General features: G+C 35.6%; 1 protein-coding gene across 1 annotated transcript in view; it reads left to right on the top strand.

The window, feature by feature from the left end:
• The first annotated feature begins 8,522 nt into the window (after nt 1-8,522).
• The window catches only part of LOC109099174 (transmembrane protease serine 9-like), a 32,502-nt gene continuing 21,664 nt past the window's right edge, over nt 8,523-19,360 (top strand). Inside the window, 7 exon segments of the mRNA XM_042721569.1 lie at nt 8,523-8,753; nt 9,776-9,796; nt 9,909-9,975; nt 9,977-10,072; nt 10,162-10,430; nt 10,523-10,668; nt 11,285-11,576. Of these exon segments, the coding sequence (XP_042577503.1) occupies nt 8,696-8,753; nt 9,776-9,796; nt 9,909-9,975; nt 9,977-10,072; nt 10,162-10,430; nt 10,523-10,668; nt 11,285-11,576 (949 nt within the window). The 5' untranslated portion in view covers nt 8,523-8,695.

Raw genomic sequence — 19,360 nt, 5'->3', positions numbered from 1 at the left:
GTGTGTAACAGATCATATCAGTTAATGTGAATAAGGCCAAAAAAAGGAAGTATCTCATACTGAATGTATGACAATCTATGCTTCTCCCTTGTTCTTTGTTCAAAATCCAGTCAAATAATGTTATAGTTAACCAATATCATTAGTAAAGTGACAGATTTGTCTAACCAGTTGTTTAAAATGTGTAATAACTATATAATGTCTTTTAATTTTATTATGTTTTATTATGTTTATGATGATTTTGTTGATGGTAGAGCACCAAGATGTAAACTGTTCATTTACTAAAATCAGAGTCTCACTTTGTCCAGGGACATTTAAGACATTTTTTTTTTTCTTGTGAATGTCAATCGCAGTTTTAATAAATATATCAAACCGGTCTGTCTGGCAGCAGCAGGAAGCACATTCAACAATGACACGATGACCTGAGTCACCAGGAGGGGTGCCGTAGTGAGAGGAGTTCTGAAAAGAAATATTTACATAATAATATATCACCATCATAATGTGGTATATAATAACAGTGCAGTGTTTATAAAATAAGGAAAACAAAAGTACCTCTTACCTGAGAGATAGAGTATGATTGACAACAGTAATTAATTTTAAGCTATAACCAGAAATGAGATCAGCTTTATAATTTTGACATTATGATAACATATGCAGTGTCATTTTATATAGAATCATAGTGTAGATTAATTTATGAAATTTGTAAACGCAGGATAATACAGACATTTCCATACAATATTTTCTTGTTCTTATGTTGACATGACTTGACAATCAATGCTCAAAAAAAAAAAGCAATTAGCAAAAGAGGATCTGGCAGTATTGTGTCTAATATGCAAAATCATTTTATTAACTTCTTGTTTGTTGAACTACTGAGCAAAATCACACCAACAATCCTGCTTTTCCTCTGAATATCACTATGGCTGTGATCACCTGTACTCAGTGTGTGGCCTCGTGCCTATATGGAGAAAAAAAAAACATATCACATGATAATAATTAAATATAAAACAATAAAACAGAATTCAGGGCGTGTGTACAATACAAATACAATAAAAAAAACAGGCTATAGAGCAGGGGTGTTAATCTCAGTTCCTGGAGGGCCAAAGCCCTGCAGAGTTTTGTTCCAAACCTGCTACAACACACATATCATGTAGTTTTTAAAAAGCCTGAAGGACTTGATTAGTTGGATCAGGTGTGTTTAATTAGGGTTGAATCTAAACTCTGCAGGGATCCGGCCCTCCAGGAATTGAGTTTGATACCCCTGCTAAAGAGTGTTGATAATATTAAATGTAAATATGGGCAATATTTAAATGTGTTGCAGATTAATCAGACCGTTGTTGTAACAGACAGACATGAACATGTACTAAAAGTGTAGTTTGTACATTTTATTACTTTGTATGTTTTAAATGAGAATACTCTACACATTTCTAACAAAATGCCATAGCATTGGACGGCACAAATATATTTATATAGCGAGAGAGAGAGAGAGAGAGAGAGAGAGAGAGAGAGAGAGAGAGAGAGAGAGAGAGAGAGAGAGAGAGAGAGAGAGAGCACCCTTACTAATTTAAGAAGCACCCTCTGTGATTTGATTAAATCAAAATATGCTGTCTTTTATCCAGGGAACCATGGCAGTAATCACACTTTTACAGTAAAAGCCCTGAAAAAAATGGAAGATGTGTACACCAGATGGTGTAGCTACAACATCTACCAGCAGGGGGAAATGGTGTCATGATAAACAGCACAACCTGTTTGATTTACAAACTGATAGAGGCTGAAAGTTGAGCCAAATGCCAAAATCTGTTGTAGACTGTTGAAACACTGATTGAATTGCGTTGTGTAGACTTCGAGCACAAAGACATCTGCTCAATAAACTGTGATTGAAATGGCATGGTAAATAAATTAAGAAAGAAGTTTTATTTTTGAATGAACTTTCCCCTCCTAAGTGCTCTCGACTGAAATGGTCACCTTTAATTATGAAAATGTAAGTATTTGTGCAACAACAACAACAACAAAAAAGTCAAAAGAACCTATAGCACATACACAAAACATTTAAAATGTTAAAATGTAATATTCACAAGAAACATAACATAAAACAAAAATTTGGTAGCAATAGTTTCTTAAATTATACCACCTATATTGTACTTAAATAATACTGGTGTACACTAGGGCCATACATTTTGGGTCCCACAAAAAAGCATGAGCTCATATCAACCAATTTATTTGATCATTTAATCAATTTGATAAAGATTGATCATTTAATTATTTTGGGCTTAAAGATATAGAGGGATTGACCATTTTGAATTTTTTTAATAACTAATATTGTGGTAAGGAAATTAGCCATTGTAGTTTTGAAAAATGTCTACAGGCACACATTGAAAAATATTTAAAATGAACTGAAAGTTAACTTGTACAGCTCTGGGGGGTGGGGGTGGGGGGGTGAACAAAACAATACTAATGTTTTTACATATGAAGAGTTCAGAAACCAATATTTGGTGGAATAACTCTGATTTTCAAACATCGCTTTGTGTCATGGCATGCTCTCCACCAATCTTTCACATTGTTGTTGGGTGACTTTATGCCACTCCTGGCGAAAAAATTCAAGCAGCTCAGCTTTGTTTGATGGCTTGTGACCATCTATCTTCCTCTTTATCACATTCCAGAGGTTTTCAATGGGGTTCATGTCTGGAGATTGGACTGGCCATGACAGGGTCTTGATCTCTTGGTGCTCCAGCTACACCTTGATTGACCTGGCTGTGTGGCATGGAGCAATGTCCTGCTGCAAAAAAAAAGAAAACAATCCTCAGTGTTGGGAAACACTGTCAGAGCAGAAGGAAGCAAGTTCCCTTTCGAACGGTCTTTGCTTCTCATCGATGAAGGGCTTTTTTCTAACTTTGCATGACTTTAGCCCTGCCCCTAGGAGCCTGTCTTGAACCACCCTCACCGTGCACTTCATCCCAGCTGCCATTTACCATTCTTTTTGTTGGTCACTTGATGCCATCCTATGGTTGTAGAGTGACATTCAAATGAGTTGGCAGTCCCGGTCAATGGTGAGTCGTTTTCTCCCTCTGCTGGTCTGTGGCTTTGTTGTCCCCAACATTTGCAGCTTGACCCTGTTATATGAACTGCTGTCTTTGAAATTTTAAGGATGAAAGCAACCTGATGCTCACTGTATCTCTCTGCCAGAACTGAACCATTCTATTCATATAATCATTCTATTCTGCTGTAATTAGAACTTTTCTTTTCAACTCTTTTGTCAGGGTCAGAAGTTATTTGATTCCAATTACTTTTAAGGGTACTACTAGCACTGTGTTTGCCATCCAGCTAGTCCTTTTTGGAAGAGGATAGTGATGACCACAACAGTAGTTTTTATACTTTATCTTGTTAAATAAGATAACCCACAACCTTAGGGTTAGGAGTTAAACTCTCTAAACACTAGGCCACAACTTCCCCTCCCCTTGAGTGTACTGTAACATGCTATTCATTTAAGCACGGGACACAGGGCGAGCGACAGTTGGGCTAGTTTGTTTGGTGTGTTCCACATGTCGGCTCTCATCGGGCTCACATCGGTGGCAATTTGCCCAATTCAACATGTTAAATCAGCGTCGGGGCCGTCGGCGTGAGTGAGAGCTCTGATTGGATGTTCAGTGTAGCCAACTAGTCAGTGCAGAGAATTAAAGCAAAAGTGATGAAAACAAGCATTTGAAGGAAGGCGGTATACAGACAGAAGGCTGTTTAAATGTTACGTGATCTTTCCCAATCATTCTAATACCCAAATGTTTTCATAACAACATGAGCCGCTTAAAATGATTAAAGTTATCAATGTTACTGATATTCAAAGTGGTAAGTAAGCGCTGCTTTGTTTACATTTCGTATATCTGCGTTTATCTCGTATATCTTTGTTTCAGTTTCTCCTTTTGAATGACAAATATATACTATTAATAGCTGCTGATATGAACAGCTGTTCCTCTCACGCATGCGCAGTACACACTTGTTAGTTTGCCGTCGGCTGTAGTCTGTGTGGTGTGTTCCAGTGCTGCTAGTTCTTTGAAGTTGGCTTGGTGTGTCCTAGCCTTTAGAGTTTTATTTGACCTTATTTATTTGCCCTTGCAGTTGAACTGCAAAATTTTTGCAGTATCCAAGTGCTGAATATATACAAACATTCAGTACCATATAATATTCAGCACAATACTGTTCTTACAATATACATACAGTAGGCCTATACAATATATTAACCTCACTCAGCTGCAATAACTATACTTTTTTACAGAATTGGAAAATTGTTTACTCAATACAATTTATTGTCCTTTTTTTACTCTAATGTTTTGGATGACATGTTCTCCATTTTTCTCTGTAGTGTCTAATGAATGCTCTGTAGTGTTTTCTTTATTGACTCATGTGTGTGTGATCTGAGAGGACCGTTTGATTTTGAGTCCAAGTGAAAAGCACTAGTGTGTCAAAAACTCGAAATGTGTCGACACTAGTAGGGATGGGTAGATCGACACCTAAGCCCCTTTCACACTGCGATTCCAGAAAATACACGGGTAATGTGTCCCGGCAATTGTTGCCAGGTCGCTAGATTTTGCCCCTTTCACACTGCCAGTGATTTCCTGGAATATGTGCGTGCGTTCACACACAACCCGTAAAGGTCCCGTAAAGACACATGACATCAGGATGTGACGTGTAATGCACGAGTCGAAAACGCTAGGCACGTTAACTTTTACTTAAGCTGGCGAACTGTCTCAGCTTCAGCGCGGATAGTGAGGAACTACTTGATCTCTGCTTCATTACAGTTTGCACCTATTTTTTCGCCGCAAATGTTGATCTGCCTTCAAAACACTAGGTAAAAGAGTTGCACGATAACATGCATCATCGGTACGACACGGCATTGGTTCTGGCTTTTGTTCACACAGCACTCATTCTGGAACTGAACCCGGCAATGTTACTAAGTCCCCAACCCAGGATCGATCCCGGAATCAATCCCGGGACATGTTTGCATTCACACAGAAGGTGATCCGGCAATGTTGCGGCAATTTTCCGGATCAAACGTGCAGTGTGAAAGGGGCTATCTAGTGTCACACTAGGTATCGATCTACCAATCCCTACTATTGTTTCCTTGTTGGATTGCGGCCTGCCCTTTGGACTTGTGCTCTGTTTACTGGACTGTTGTTATGGATTGCCGCCTGCCCTGACCTAAGCCTGTCTCAGTTTCTGACCGATATCTCCCTGCCCCGATCTCAGGTCCATCTATACAAGTTTCAAATAAAACTGCAGATGGATCCCAGCCGTGCTGATGAATCATTACAGAAGACTTCACCGCAACATGATCAAGCAGCGATCTATCATCTCTCATTATATAGCTATATTTAGAGCATTTAATGAAGAATGAGAACCAACCTCTTTTATTCCCGTAGCCTACAGTACCAATAAATTAATCTTTTTCTTTTGTGCTTGATTTAATTGCATGTTAAGATGACCTTTATTTAACTTTAAGCTGACTATTATTATTTTTTTGCTTTCATGTTAAAGTTAATTCATTTATTTGTTAGGATCATATTGCTGTTGTCTCAAGCCACGCAGGTGCACGCTGTATAATAGTCCCTTTACGATTGTTTCTTGTCAGACTGTACAAACATGATTCCAACTATAAGTGGGATCTCAGCTACATTGAAACCGGCCACTATGTACCACCAATCCTTCAAGCATGTCCTTCTTTCAAGGAAACCTTAAGGAAATAAAAATCAATTTGTTATTGCAGTTTTGAAGAAAATTTGGAAGTGTTTGCTTAAATCATCTGTTTGTCAGATTTTGCTGCTGAGAAAAATAACCTGTTAGACAGGTTTTTTTTGTTGTTGTTGTTTTTTTATTTTAGCACAACAACATTATTTGAACAAACCTTGAACTTTCACAGAGCAAGTTCTTTTTATTATTTTTTTTTCTGAGTACACAAAAAGCAGCATCTTTGTAATAAAATGACTTGAAAGCCCAAATACCAGGAAACAAATGCTTGTCATGTCTCTTTTCACTCATGTGTCTTGTTTTGCCATTAGTTTCAGTGTGCCTTTTAGCCCTTGTGTTTGTACATGTTGAAACTGTGGTTCCTTTTTTGTACCTGATTAATTTATACTTTTCAAATAAACTGCAGTATGCTTCAGTACTGCATCATGCTTAATTGTGTTTAACACTAAAATATCCATAGCTAGGAAAGGCTATCCATAGCAGTTCAAAACATCATTTTATGAAAATTTGTGTGGTTTGAGTGACTACTACGATTTTCTTCCAGAAATTGCTAGTGGATTTCCAAAATAATTACAAGGAAACAGCAAGAAACAAATTTAATTTGCTAAATTTGTTAAGATTTATAAAGGAGAAAAACTGAAATAGTTTTTACTTGTAAAACTTCACTATAAGTTCATGACAATGAGTCCAGTAAGATATCACTTATTTGATGAGTATTTGCGAACGCAATAAAAAATAAATTAATTAATTAATTAAAAAAGTAAACCTTTTTTAAATTTCAGTACATATACATTGAAATTTGCGATAGACCCAAAAAGGCAAACTTTCTAAACTAAATAACAATGGACTGTACACAGAAGGTGTCTAAAACTATTTTTAATGACTAAAGCTTCCTGGTTTAGGACTAGATGATACAGATGGGAGCAGTGCTCTTAACATGATTTAAATATCGGTACAGAAGTTCTGAGTCATAGCGTTGTGGGAAAACGCTTTGGATGACCTGAGTTTGAGTCCTGGCTTGAGCACGTCTTCCCTGAACCTGGTCTTAATCTACATTTTTGTAAGTCAGTTACATGAAAAGGTAAATTGGTCCAATTTGGGTCCAAAAGGACTGACTTCCCCTTGTCTAACTGCTAGCTGGTCAGACTAGTTCTTAAGACACAGTCTTAACGTAGCAGTTGTGCAACTTGCCCCAGATTCATAGAGACACAGAGAGAGAGAGAGAGAGAGAGAGAGAGAGAGAGAGAGTTATACTGTATAATGTACAAAAAATATTTGTTTTTTTTTTTGGTTATTTAGTTTTTTGGGGAAAAGAACACAAACCTGTTACCTGTTGTTTTTTATTTCATGACTGGAATTAAGATACACAAGTGTTTCTCAGTTCTCCAACAGTAAACATTTTGAATGTCTTCCTGATCTAACACACTTGTTCATTCTTTAGTCAATAACTCAATGTGGCACCTACTGTAAAAAGGCTCAAGAGCAGCTCTTAAAAGCACTACATTCCATAATTGCATTGCAAACAAGCAATTTAAATCATTTAAAAACAAACATACAGTAAATCATGTAGTTTGAGATTAGAAAGATCCAGTTTGACTTGATATTTACAGAATCTGTTATTTGATCTTGGTGTACACATGATTTAAACATCCTTCATTGGCATAATTTGCCTAATTAAGTATTATGTACAAAGTATTGTAATTTAAAAAACATCTCATACTGGGGTTACACCTCTAGCTGGGTTTTTATACATCTGGAATAAACCTGCCAGTGCACTATAATACCATTGTAATGTTGAACTTGATTATTATACAGCAGTAAGTTGTGCTCTGACAGTAATCATTCATAATCTAACCTGTCCTTATGCAACAGCATAGTGAGTATTAATCATCTAAATTAAATGACTCAATAATGACTTAATCATGACTGACAATTGAAAATATGTCATTATAATTAGTAGAAACGGGAAAAAATGTATTATTATATTTAGGTGCGAACTCTGAGACTATTGTATTATTTTCTTGATTCATTAGGCAAACAACGCTTTACTGTGTTTTTAATTTAGTTTGAAATAAAAATGTGAAACAAACAATGCAAAATGAAAAATAAATAAATAAGGGCTTAAATTATTTTAGTTTATGTTTATTATATTGCAGCAATGTTAGCTTGTGGCTATTTAGTTTTACCAGAGGCATGTAACTTGTTTCCTTCGGCTATGAGCAGGTGACGTCTGCTGTACGTGACTCATCCTGTTGTTGGGAAAAATTCTATTGTAATTTGATACACAATACAATACATACAATCAAAAGAATTTTCCTTCACGGAAGAATGAGTGTTGATGAATTTTTTCTGTAACAGTCAAATGATCTTTAATGCCTGACATTTGTAGGTCACTGAAGTTCTACTTTAAGCTAACTCAACTCTACAGTTTCACAGTATACAGTTAAATAGGCTATAATATAAAAAGAACATGATTACAGGTTTTCAGGGAAATGCAACACATTCTCATGGCAATTATTTTGACGAATTGGTGACTAATTGGTGATATTTGTATGGTTAGATTTGGGAAAGTGTCTAGGGATGGACCTTTGTGCTTTTTTGTCCTAAAAAGTGTTTGTTTCGATATGAATGATGTTGCACAAATTCAACCAAAAATTCCACCTTATAGTTAAATGTTTAAAAATCTGACCGAAACACTAAAAGCACCTCGAGCACCCTTAGTCAGTCTGCTCAAGGTTTTAAAAACCATTACCAATAAACAAACATTTTAATGTTTAACATTTTAATGTTAACCTTATTTTAACATGTTTAACAAGTTTCAGACACATGAACAATGAAAGAGTTTACAGTCTGAGAGTGACGGAGGTGTACCTTGTTTAAATGTGATGAGAGAGTGTGTGGGTGTGTAGTAAACAGGTTTACAGGGATATTTAAGAGCAGATATCAGAGCTGTGCTGCGACGACAATGATGAAGATGATCAACATACTCAGTGTAGCTTTTTCCATCACTCTTCTAGTGAGAGGTAAGCTCTTTTAAGGATAAAGAATTTTTATAAACTATAATACTATATACTGTACCAGTCAAATGTTTGGAGTAATTGAAATAACAGTAAAACAGCAATATTATGAAATATTATTACAATTTAAAAGAACTGTTCTGTATTTTAATGTATTTTGAATTTTAATTTAATATTTAAAAAATTATTCTAATATGCTGATTTGCTGCTAAGTTATTATTTATAGTCAATTATTAATAATGGTTCTTTTTATTATCATTGTTGAAAACAGTTTTTGCTACTTGATATTTTTGTGGATTTTGTGGATTCTTCCGTGTCTTTCCATACACTCTTAAAAATAAAGGTGCATCAAAAGGTTCTTCAAGCGATGCCATAGAAGAACCATTTTTGGTTCCAGAAAGAACCTTTCAGTCAAAGGTTCTCTAAAGAACCAACTCTTTTATACCTTTTTGGAATCTGAAGAACCTTCTTTCACCACAAAGAACCTTTTGTGAAACAGAAAGGTTCTTCAGATGTTAAAGGTTCTTTATGGAACCATTTAGACAAAAAGGTTCTTTAATGGCATCGTGAAGCACCTTTATTTTTAAGAGTGTACACTGAAGAATCCTGAAAAATGTATGACTGTTTCCACAAAAATATGGAGCAAATCAGTATATCAGAATGATTTCTGAAGGATCATGTGACACTGAAGACTGGAGTAATGATGCTGAAAATTCACCTTTATCACAACAGGGATACATTACATTTTAAATCATATTAAAGTAGAAAACAATTATTTAAAATTTTAATAAGATTTAGTTTTTGATCTAATGAATGCAGCTTTGCTGAGACTTCTTTAAAAACCCTTAAAAAAATATTTTCAAACTATTAGGCTGCATTGTATCGCTAATTTCATTTTGACTAACACACCTGCTTTGTTTTATTGAAAAAAAGGTTTTATATTTCACAAATACAGTGTTTTTTGTTTGTTTGTTTGTTTGTTTTCCCCCTGAAGTTATAATTAACTGAACTTGTTTCTTGTTTTCTAGGGTATGATGGACAACTGAATGGTAACTAGTTTTTCATAATAAACTGTAATTTAAATAGCCAAATCCTATTCAAAATGTTGCTGTGACCAATTGTTTGTCTAAAATGTGTTTAATTTTCTATTGTCATTGTCAGAGTGTGGCAGAACACCTCTCAACACAAGGATAGTTGGAGGACAGAATGCATCAGCTGGTGACTTGACTTGACTTGACTTGACTTCACAGGGGCGATGGACATTTTTGTGGTGGATCACTCATCAACAATGAATGGGTTCTGACTGCAGCTCACTGCTTTAAAGAGTAACTATCACAGAGCAACCCTTGCAATTATATATTTAAAAAAAATACCTGTCATTCAGTGGAACACTTGTTCTCCCACCGTATTCTAGTACTTCACTCAGTGGCCTAACTGTGTACCTGGGCCGACAGACACAGGAAGGAACAAATGCAAACGAAGTGTCCATGAGTGTCTCTCAAATCATAAAACATCCAGGCTACATTGACAACAAAAATGACAACGACATCGCCCTTCTGCATCTGTCTTCACCGGTTTCATTTACTAACTATATCGGACCAGTCTGTCTGGCTTCAGCAAACAGTACATTCTTCAGCAGCACTGTAAGCTGGGTCACCGGATGGGGAAACATTCGGACAAACGGTAAGGTTTTAATTTTACTAACCTTGATTATACACAACATACTGTATTATTGCAGGGCTGATGCACATTTGATCATTTAATGTCTTTCACAGTTTCCCTGCCCTCACCTCAAGTTCTACAGGAAGTGGAAGTTCCTGTTGTTGGAAACAGGCAGTGTAAGTGTCTTAATGGAGTGTCGACGATCACAGACAACATGATATGCGCCGGACCACTAGAAGGAGGGAAAGACTCCTGTCAGGTAACATCTCCTATACATCCATTTTGGTTATTTCATAGCTTTGATGGGTTGCAAATATTCCTCAGTGTGAAAATATCAATAATAATGAATGGGTGTTTCTTAAACTTTGAATTCAACTTAGTGAGTCACTTTCAAAACACTGTCTGGTTCATTGCAAAACTCAAATATCTGAGATCTTGCCTGCACAGTCAGTGACTCAGTATATTATATTGTATACATTAGTAAAATTATTATATTAAAGGATCTTTTTTATGCATTAAACGCATTTGTCCTAGTATAGAAAATGTTCCTGAAATTTGTACCGTAATGAAGGAGAGGTAAGACTGTTGTATAGATCAGGGGTTTTCTAACTTTTTAATGACATGGGATCCCAAATATGAAGGATCCCCTTCTCAAAATATAAAGGCAGCTGTATATCTTTATGTTTTCATAAAATACCCATCCCTAATGTGTGAGAAGCAGTGTGATATAAAGGCAATATTTTGTTTGCAAAATTAAATAACTGAATGTTATTTTCCCATTATTCCTTCATATTACAAATTACACCTGTGAACTACAACTGGAGTGTGCAGAATAGGATACATAGCATGTCACTAAACTGTTCTTCATCCTACAGGGTGATTCTGGCGGTCCTTTGGTCAGCAAACAGGGCTCAGTCTGGGTCCAGTCTGGAGTTGTGAGCTTCGGCGATGGTTGTGCTTCAGCTAACTTGCCCGGTGTGTATGCCCGAGTGTCTAAATACCAGAACTGGATCAATGAGCAGATCACCACCAACCAGCCAGGCTTTGTTACGTTCACCTCCAATGGTACCGACGGTGACCTGGCAATAAGCTGTCCTGATGTGCCTGCCATTACGACAACCACTGCCTCCACTACAGCTACAACTACAACAACTACAACCATCGCACGTAAGATTCTTTCAAGTCAAATAAGATTCCCAATAAACCATTCATACACATTGTCCATTTAGTTACATGTCCTTGGACTTTTGTGCATTTAAATGTATACTTGATTTCAAAGGTAAATGGTGCTTTCTCTATAAGATCTCAAAAGCTAACTACAAACAGTTCTAATATACACTCACTGTGTGCTGCAGTACTACTGAAAAGTATGTAAAAATATGGCATAGAAGCAATTTTCACATTGCTAGTAAATTTCACAATTAATCACAAAGAAACTGCAAGTAACACACTGATTTAAATGTGAAAAGACTGTAGCATACACCATGAGTTTTAAAAGCTTATCTTAACCTTAGCATTCCAACTTAGCAAATAAGTTATGTCACAAAGTTAACTCTCAAAAATATGCAGCATACCGCAGGCGGTACAGTGGAACGATAACCGCTTAAAGTTGTACATGAATAGTGCTCATAAACAACTGTTGAATTTGTATTCTCACTTTAAATGGAGTGGAGGCTTGGACCCGAAAACTGTATTCGATATTCCTAGTCATTTCCTTGTCATGGAGTCTTTCTTGTTCTCAAGTTCATTATTTGTCAGCTCATCATTAATGAGTTACAGTAAAAGCAGAAACAGAACTTGAAAATCGTACTTATTCGAACAATGGCCAGAAAGCCTGTTCTGCGACATAACTCCCAGTGAATTAGACTGCTTTCTATGCTAATGGAGCGTGAAGCCTAAGCATACCAAATGCAGTCATTTTTATTTATTTATTAGCTTTTTAAGCTATTAACTATGTTCAGCTATCAACTGTAATACATTAAAAAAAAAAAAAAAAAACTGTAAAAATGAGACAAGAATTATTGGAGTGTCTTTTACAAGAAAATACTGTCTTTCTGCTTCAAAATTTTACGTTCAATTTAATGTTATTTGCTGTTTACTTGTAATTAGTTGTGAAATTTGTATTTCTGACTGAAAATTGTTTCAAAATAATTTTTCCAGTGTATGAAAGAATGAAAGAAAACAAATCATGTGAATGTTCCACTGATAAACTCTGCCATTTATTCACTTTCTCTTTCTGTGTTACTGTAGCTGTAGTGTGTGGAAGTGCCAAACTGAACACCCGTGTTGGAGGAAACAGCTCTCTTGTATCTCCGGGTGTTTGGCCATGGATGGCCAGCCTGCAGTTTAACGGCAGTCACGTTTGTGGTGGAACGCTGATTGCTGAACGGTTTGTCATGAGCTCTGCCAGCTGCTTTACCAGGTAATACCACTTAAACACCAAAAACAAAAACATCTGATGAGAAATCAAAATGATCTGATTCAACAGAGTTCCTTTTTCTTTTAGATCCACCAATGCCTCTCACTGGACTGTGATCCTGGGCCGTCTGAATCAGAATGGCTCCGACTCCACTGAGGTCTCTACAAAAGTGGTGAATATCACACTCAGCAGTGGTACAGGTGAAAATGTTGCAGTCTTGCAGTTGGCTGTTGCACCAAAGCTCACAAATTACATTCAGCCTATATGTGTGGACATGGGAGACAATACCTTCAGCGCTAACACTCAGTGCTGGGCGGCAGGATGGGGCTCAGGAGCAGGAGGTGTGAATGCTTTGAAACACTATGCTAACTGCTAAAATTATTTTTTATAATTTTCATTGTCATTAATTTGAATGAGTTTTCTTCCTTTTATAGTAAGTCAGACTCTTCAGGAATTCCAGACCTCTGTTGTGAGTTGTGGAAACTCATCCTCAAACAACAGTATTTGTACAAGTTCCTTGAACTTACAGGAGGTAAGTTAATTCTGTTTAAAAACAGAACAACTTTTTGTATTATTTTTTAATAAATGTACTTATGGATAATAAAAGGAATGGTTAAATACCAGTAAACTGAGGCTTCTGGGAAGAAAATATATTTACAGTAAGGTTTCATTCATTATTATTAGTTAATGCATTAGGTAACATGAACTAATTTGAGCAATACTTAGAGAGAATTTATCAAGCTATGTTAATGTTAATTTCTACTAGTGGTGGGCATAGATTAATTTTTTTAATCTAGATTAATCTCACTGTAATCTTGGAATTAATCTAGATTAATCTAGATTAAAATGGCTCATTTGAATTCTGCCGAAGGCATTCAAAATATGTTCAATAAGATGTACTTGTTAGTACTGATAGAGCTGTGCTGCACTCAAACATAGTAGTTTGACGACGACTCTTCCCCTGCGCTACATTGCTTGGCCCGGCATCTTCAGCATTAGCTAAGGGATGCTTTGCGTTTAGGTGGTACTTGAGACTGAAAGAACTCCTACAGTAAACTAATTACGCATTGCACAAGTTGCAAACAACCTTACGCCTGTTTCACACATACTCCGTCTGCAGTGCGTATGCGTTGCATTTTTTTTTTACGCACCCACGTTAACGGATTCCAGCGTTCAAGCAGTTGCGGTCCGTCAGTGCGTTCCAGGAGCGGTGCGTCTGCAGCAGTGCAGCAATCGTTTACGTACCGAGTCTATTTTTGCTGTGCTGCATGCGCTTAATTAAAATGACAGCACATTGTTCGCGGAAAAATTAACATGGATTGACACGGAAATGCATTAATTTCACAATAAATGTATACTAATTAAAGCCTACTGTGTTTCAGATGCAACACATGGGATTTTGGCTAGGTTTAAAACAAGAAAAAGAGCACCTTTAGATAAACGAGGCAACATGATATAGGCCTATGCACTTTTATGGAAGCAGAAAAACAAAGTTCATTAAGAACCTTGCGATTGCTTGTAATAAAGATTTAAATGCAAAAGGCACGAGAGTCGACTGTTTCTGTCAGTGGTGCTTTAATTTTAAATATTTTCGATATCCCAACAAGAAAAGTAGGCTAATTGTTGTGTTTAAATATTTTGCCGCTTGCTTGAGCAGCTTATTATACAAACCTAGAAGTCAAATGCATGAATAATATGTTGTTTATATTTATTAAGTTTAAACTAATGTCTATGATTATGAAAGACTGTTACTGTTCTGTGATAGAAGTCACACTTTTTTTTTTTTTTTTTTACATGGTTTGAAAAATAGAACGATGAACAAATGTTGTGTTTGTGGACTAAACAGGCGCGGATCAGTAGCGGACTGCAAACGCGTCCTGTGTGAAAGCACAATGAGTCCGTGCTGCTTCTGCACCACACACACACACACGGACTGCATACGCACTGCAGACGGAGGATGTGAGAAACAGGCGTGAGTTTTTTTTTGGGAAGTAATTTCACAGTAGGCATACACACAGGTTCGAAGACTCGTTCTCGCCCCCTACATTGCAATTCGTCTAGGTATACATCCGCGCTAAACTATCACGATGAAAGTCATCATAGCTTGCGTAGTATAGACCCATCTCCCAACCCAACTTTGAGAATAGATTAACGGCGATATTTTTTTTTTATCGCCCCTACAGTATAAGAGTCTCACGTTAACGCAGCAGATTAACGCCGATAACGGCCCACCAGTAATTTCTACATATACTAATACATCTGAGTTTGTATTAACATTAGTTGATGCATTATGAACAAATATGAATTAATAAATGCTGAAACTAAAATTGTTCATGATACCTACTGAATTAACTAATTTCAACAAATGGAACTTTATTGTTCTTAAGTAATGTATACTACTGTTTAGATTTGGGGGGGGGGGGGGTTTAAGATTTTTTTCATGTTTTGAAAGTAGTCTCTTATGCTCACTCTTTTTAAAATCAAAATACAGCAAAACAATCATATTGTGGAATATTTTAATAATAACTTAAATTGTAATTTATTCCTGTGATGTAAAGCTGAATTTTCAGCATCATTTCTTCAGTCTTCAGTGTCACGTGATCCTTCAGATATCATTCTAATATCTAATATGCATATTTGCTGCTCAAGAAACATTTCTTATTATTTTTAATGTTGAAAATTGAGATATGTCAATGTTGAAATATTTTTGTGGAAACCACAATACTTTTTGAAGGATTCTTTAATAAATAGAAAGTTCAAAACAACAGCAATTATGTGAAAAAAAAACTTTTGTAACAAAAATCTTTAATGCATCCTAGCTGAATAAAAGTAAATATAAAAGTAAAACAAATGTGTAACATTCAGTAAAGAGTTCTCTCATTCTCTCTCAGGGTGATCAGGGTGGTCCGCTGATGTGTAAGCTGGGTCAGTCATGGATCCATGCTGCTGTTTTGACATTACAGAGCAGCATACAGACTAGTATTTCAAGCAGCAGCAGCAGCTCTGTCACAAGCTCCAGCAACAGCACTCTAGCATCCCGCTCTGCTCGCGCTCAAGGTGTCCAGGTCTTCACTAAAACCTCCAGCTTTGCCTCATTCCTGACATCTGTTGTGGGTTCCTTCCCTCAAAAGCCACAAACTCCACAAGTTCAACTACAAGTGCAAGTTCAACTACAAGTGCAGCAGCAAACAAGCCACCCCAAGGTGCCTCTAGTGGGGCACAAGCATCTTCTTCCTTCTGTTTTACTGTTTCAGTCCTCTTGCTGGCACTTACAGCTCTTAAAATCTTTCAAGGCATCAGCTGAGTCTTTTGAGATGAATGTGAATGTGTGTGTAATCATGCAATATGAAAATCTTTTGTGGGGCACATAATTCATTTTTACTACACAAATGTGAACATTTAAGATCTCTATTGTTATCTCACACCATGAAGCTGCTGCCTGATGTTCTTACACTGGACAATTACACTGTATGATTTTACAAGTGCAGAGCTAATAATGTTTGTAACTGGATGTTATAGACATTATTAAATATTACGTACATTTACATTGTAGCAGATGCAGCATGGAGATGTTATGCAGCTTGGCATTTTATGGAAATGTCATTTGAGTGGTTCAGTTCAAATACTGACTAACTAACAAGTACCTCAAGCTGTACCACTAAATTTTTGGAAGAGTGTTTCATAATACAAAACTATATTTTCTAGATTATTATATAAAAATATTTTTGGTACTACCTTTTATCTCTGTTCTGTTATATTGTTATGGAAAAGTTGTTGTCATATGATTTTTTATGAATGAAGTTCATGGAGCTCTTTTCAACACACTGTAAGAATGTGAAAAGTAAACATGTATATTAAATATGTATATCAAAATGCATATTAAAATTAAAAATTAAGCCTATATACGCATGAAAAAGTGCCGGTATGACAAGTTCAACTACAAGTGCAGCAGCAAAACAAGCCACCCCAAGCTGCCTCTAGTGGGGCACAAGCATCTTACTTCCTTCTGTTTTACCGTTTCAGTCCTCTTGCTGGCACTTACAGCTCTTAAAATCTTTCAAGGCATCAGCTGAGTCTTTTGAGATGAATGTGAATGTGTGTGTAATCATACAATATGAAAATCTTTTGTGGGGCACATAATTCATTTTTACTACACAATTGTGAACATTTAAGATCTCTATTGTTATCTCAAACCATGAAGCTGCTGCCTGATGTTCTTACACTGGACAATTACACTGTATGATTTTACAAGTGCAGAGCTAATAATGTTTGTAACTGGATGTTATAGACATTATTAAATATTACGTACATTTACATTGTAGCAGATGCAGCATGGAGATGTTATGCAGCTTGGCATTTTATGGAAATGTCATTTGAGTGGTTCAGTTCAAATACTGACTAACTAACAAGTACCTCAAGCTGTACCACTAAATTTTTGGAAGAGTGTTTCATAATACAAAACTATATTTTCTAGATTATTATATAAAAATATTTTTGGTACTACCTTTTATCTCTGTTCTGTTATATTGTTATGGAAAAGTTGTTGTCATATGATTTTTTATGAATGAAGTTCATGAAGCTCTTTCAACACACTGTAAGAATGTGAAAAGTAAACATGTATATTAAATATGTATATCAAAATGCATATTAAAATTAAAAATTAAGCCTATATACGCATGAAAAAGTGCCGGTATGATAAAAAGTAAAATATAGAAGTGCAGTCCATACCGACCCACTTAAGCACTTTCGTTCCCTCAACATAAGTCGCACCAAGACATAAGGATTTCCACAAAATGATCTCAAGGCCACGACATATTACCATGTTACCCACGAGTTAATATGTAGTGGCCATGACAAAACTAAGTGTACCTAACAAGTCCCCTCCCGGACGTTGTAGTAATTGACCAAAATGCTTCGTTTGACTTTTCGGAGATCATCTAGTCTTCCATGTGGATGACCTTTGAGTACTTTCTGTGCGATCTGAATTTCTGCATTTTGAATTTTAGAATATTGAACTTGATTTTCTGAATTTCTTCTTCATCTTGAAAACTTGAAACTGTATTTTTAAAATCTGGATATTTGCAGTCTAAGAATTCAGAACAAAAAAATCAGCTGATTGAAAATACAAGTCTATAAAACTCAATTCAAAAAAATACATTTTGTTAAATTTCAAATGTTCAATATTCAAGTTAAAAAAAACTGTTAAATGCCACATAATATTCAGTTTTGTTTAATGACACTTGTGAATAATTCAAATTTACACAACTGAAATTTAAATAGTCTTGACATAATTTAAGCTCCATACAACAGTTGAATCCTCACATAGTGTCAAATTTGGTATACAGTCCAAATAAAAGTCCACTGGGACTTTTCAGTGTTTTTGTTTCATTTTACTGTTCTTGAGCGTTAAAATGATTCTTTGCAAGTTATATCATTACACCAGTAGGTGGCAACAATTGAGCATCTTAATGATTGATTCATTGAATCATTTACTTAACTGGTTTGTTCAAAACATACTGATTCACTCATTGCTCGAAGATGCATTTGGAACTATTTTCATTTAAGGAACAAAAATAGAATAAACAGGATTTTTGACTCTAAAATGTAAGTTACTTCAAATGAACTTGTGAATCAATGGGGTAGGTCAGTTCAGTAGCTAAGTCTGGAGGAACTTAGCAGAACAGCTACAAAATATGAAGATTAACATGTATAAAAATAGAATAGTGGGTGGTTTGTTGTCTTTACACTTTGTGGTTTGTGACATTCTCCTCAGTGGTTTCTGGCCTTCTTTTATCAGCTCAAACAGGTTCTGCTCTGTTATGGTTGGATTAACTCAACTATTTGTTACAAAAGAAAAGTAATTCAAAATTCTCAAACATTCAATGACTAGTGTCAAGACATTCAACCCACCAAACTTCCACTTCTATCTATCTATCTATCTATCTATCTATCTATCTATCTATCTATCTATCTATCTATCTATCTATCTATCTATCTATCTATCTATCTATCTATCTATCTATCTATCTATCTATCTATCTACTGTGTGTTTATGTGTGTGTGTGTGCGTGTGTTTATATGCAAATTACTTGATAATTTATCATTTTGAGATTACTTTTGAACTAACTCATTTATCACATAGATTTGAATGGGATTATGCTGCACCATTGGATTAAAAAAAAAAAGAAAATATATTTTGTTCTTTGTTATCAACATCATGAAGTGCATTAAACATAAGCCTACATTATGCTATAGGGTTTCCCAAACTGGGCTTCCTGAAAGAACTAAAGGGGGGACGTGAGTTGATGGAAGGCTAATACTTAAATAAGTCATAAAAATGTCTAATTAATATGAATACATAATTTTAAAATAAAAACAAATAAAAATAAAACACTTCAACAGTAAAAATATTTAAAAAAAATGTTTTACCTGCATATCAATGTGACTATTAACCAACATCGTGAACATGCAAATGTGTTGATAAATCATTAAAATATTAATTAAAAATCTCAGGGGCTTCAAGTAAATATTT

The sequence above is a fragment of the Cyprinus carpio genome, chromosome A3, assembly GCF_018340385.1.
Source record: "Cyprinus carpio isolate SPL01 chromosome A3, ASM1834038v1, whole genome shotgun sequence".
Taxonomy (NCBI): domain Eukaryota; kingdom Metazoa; phylum Chordata; class Actinopteri; order Cypriniformes; family Cyprinidae; genus Cyprinus; species Cyprinus carpio.
The sequence above is the reverse complement of the archived record's forward strand: the minus strand, read 5'-3'. Positions and strand labels throughout refer to the sequence as shown.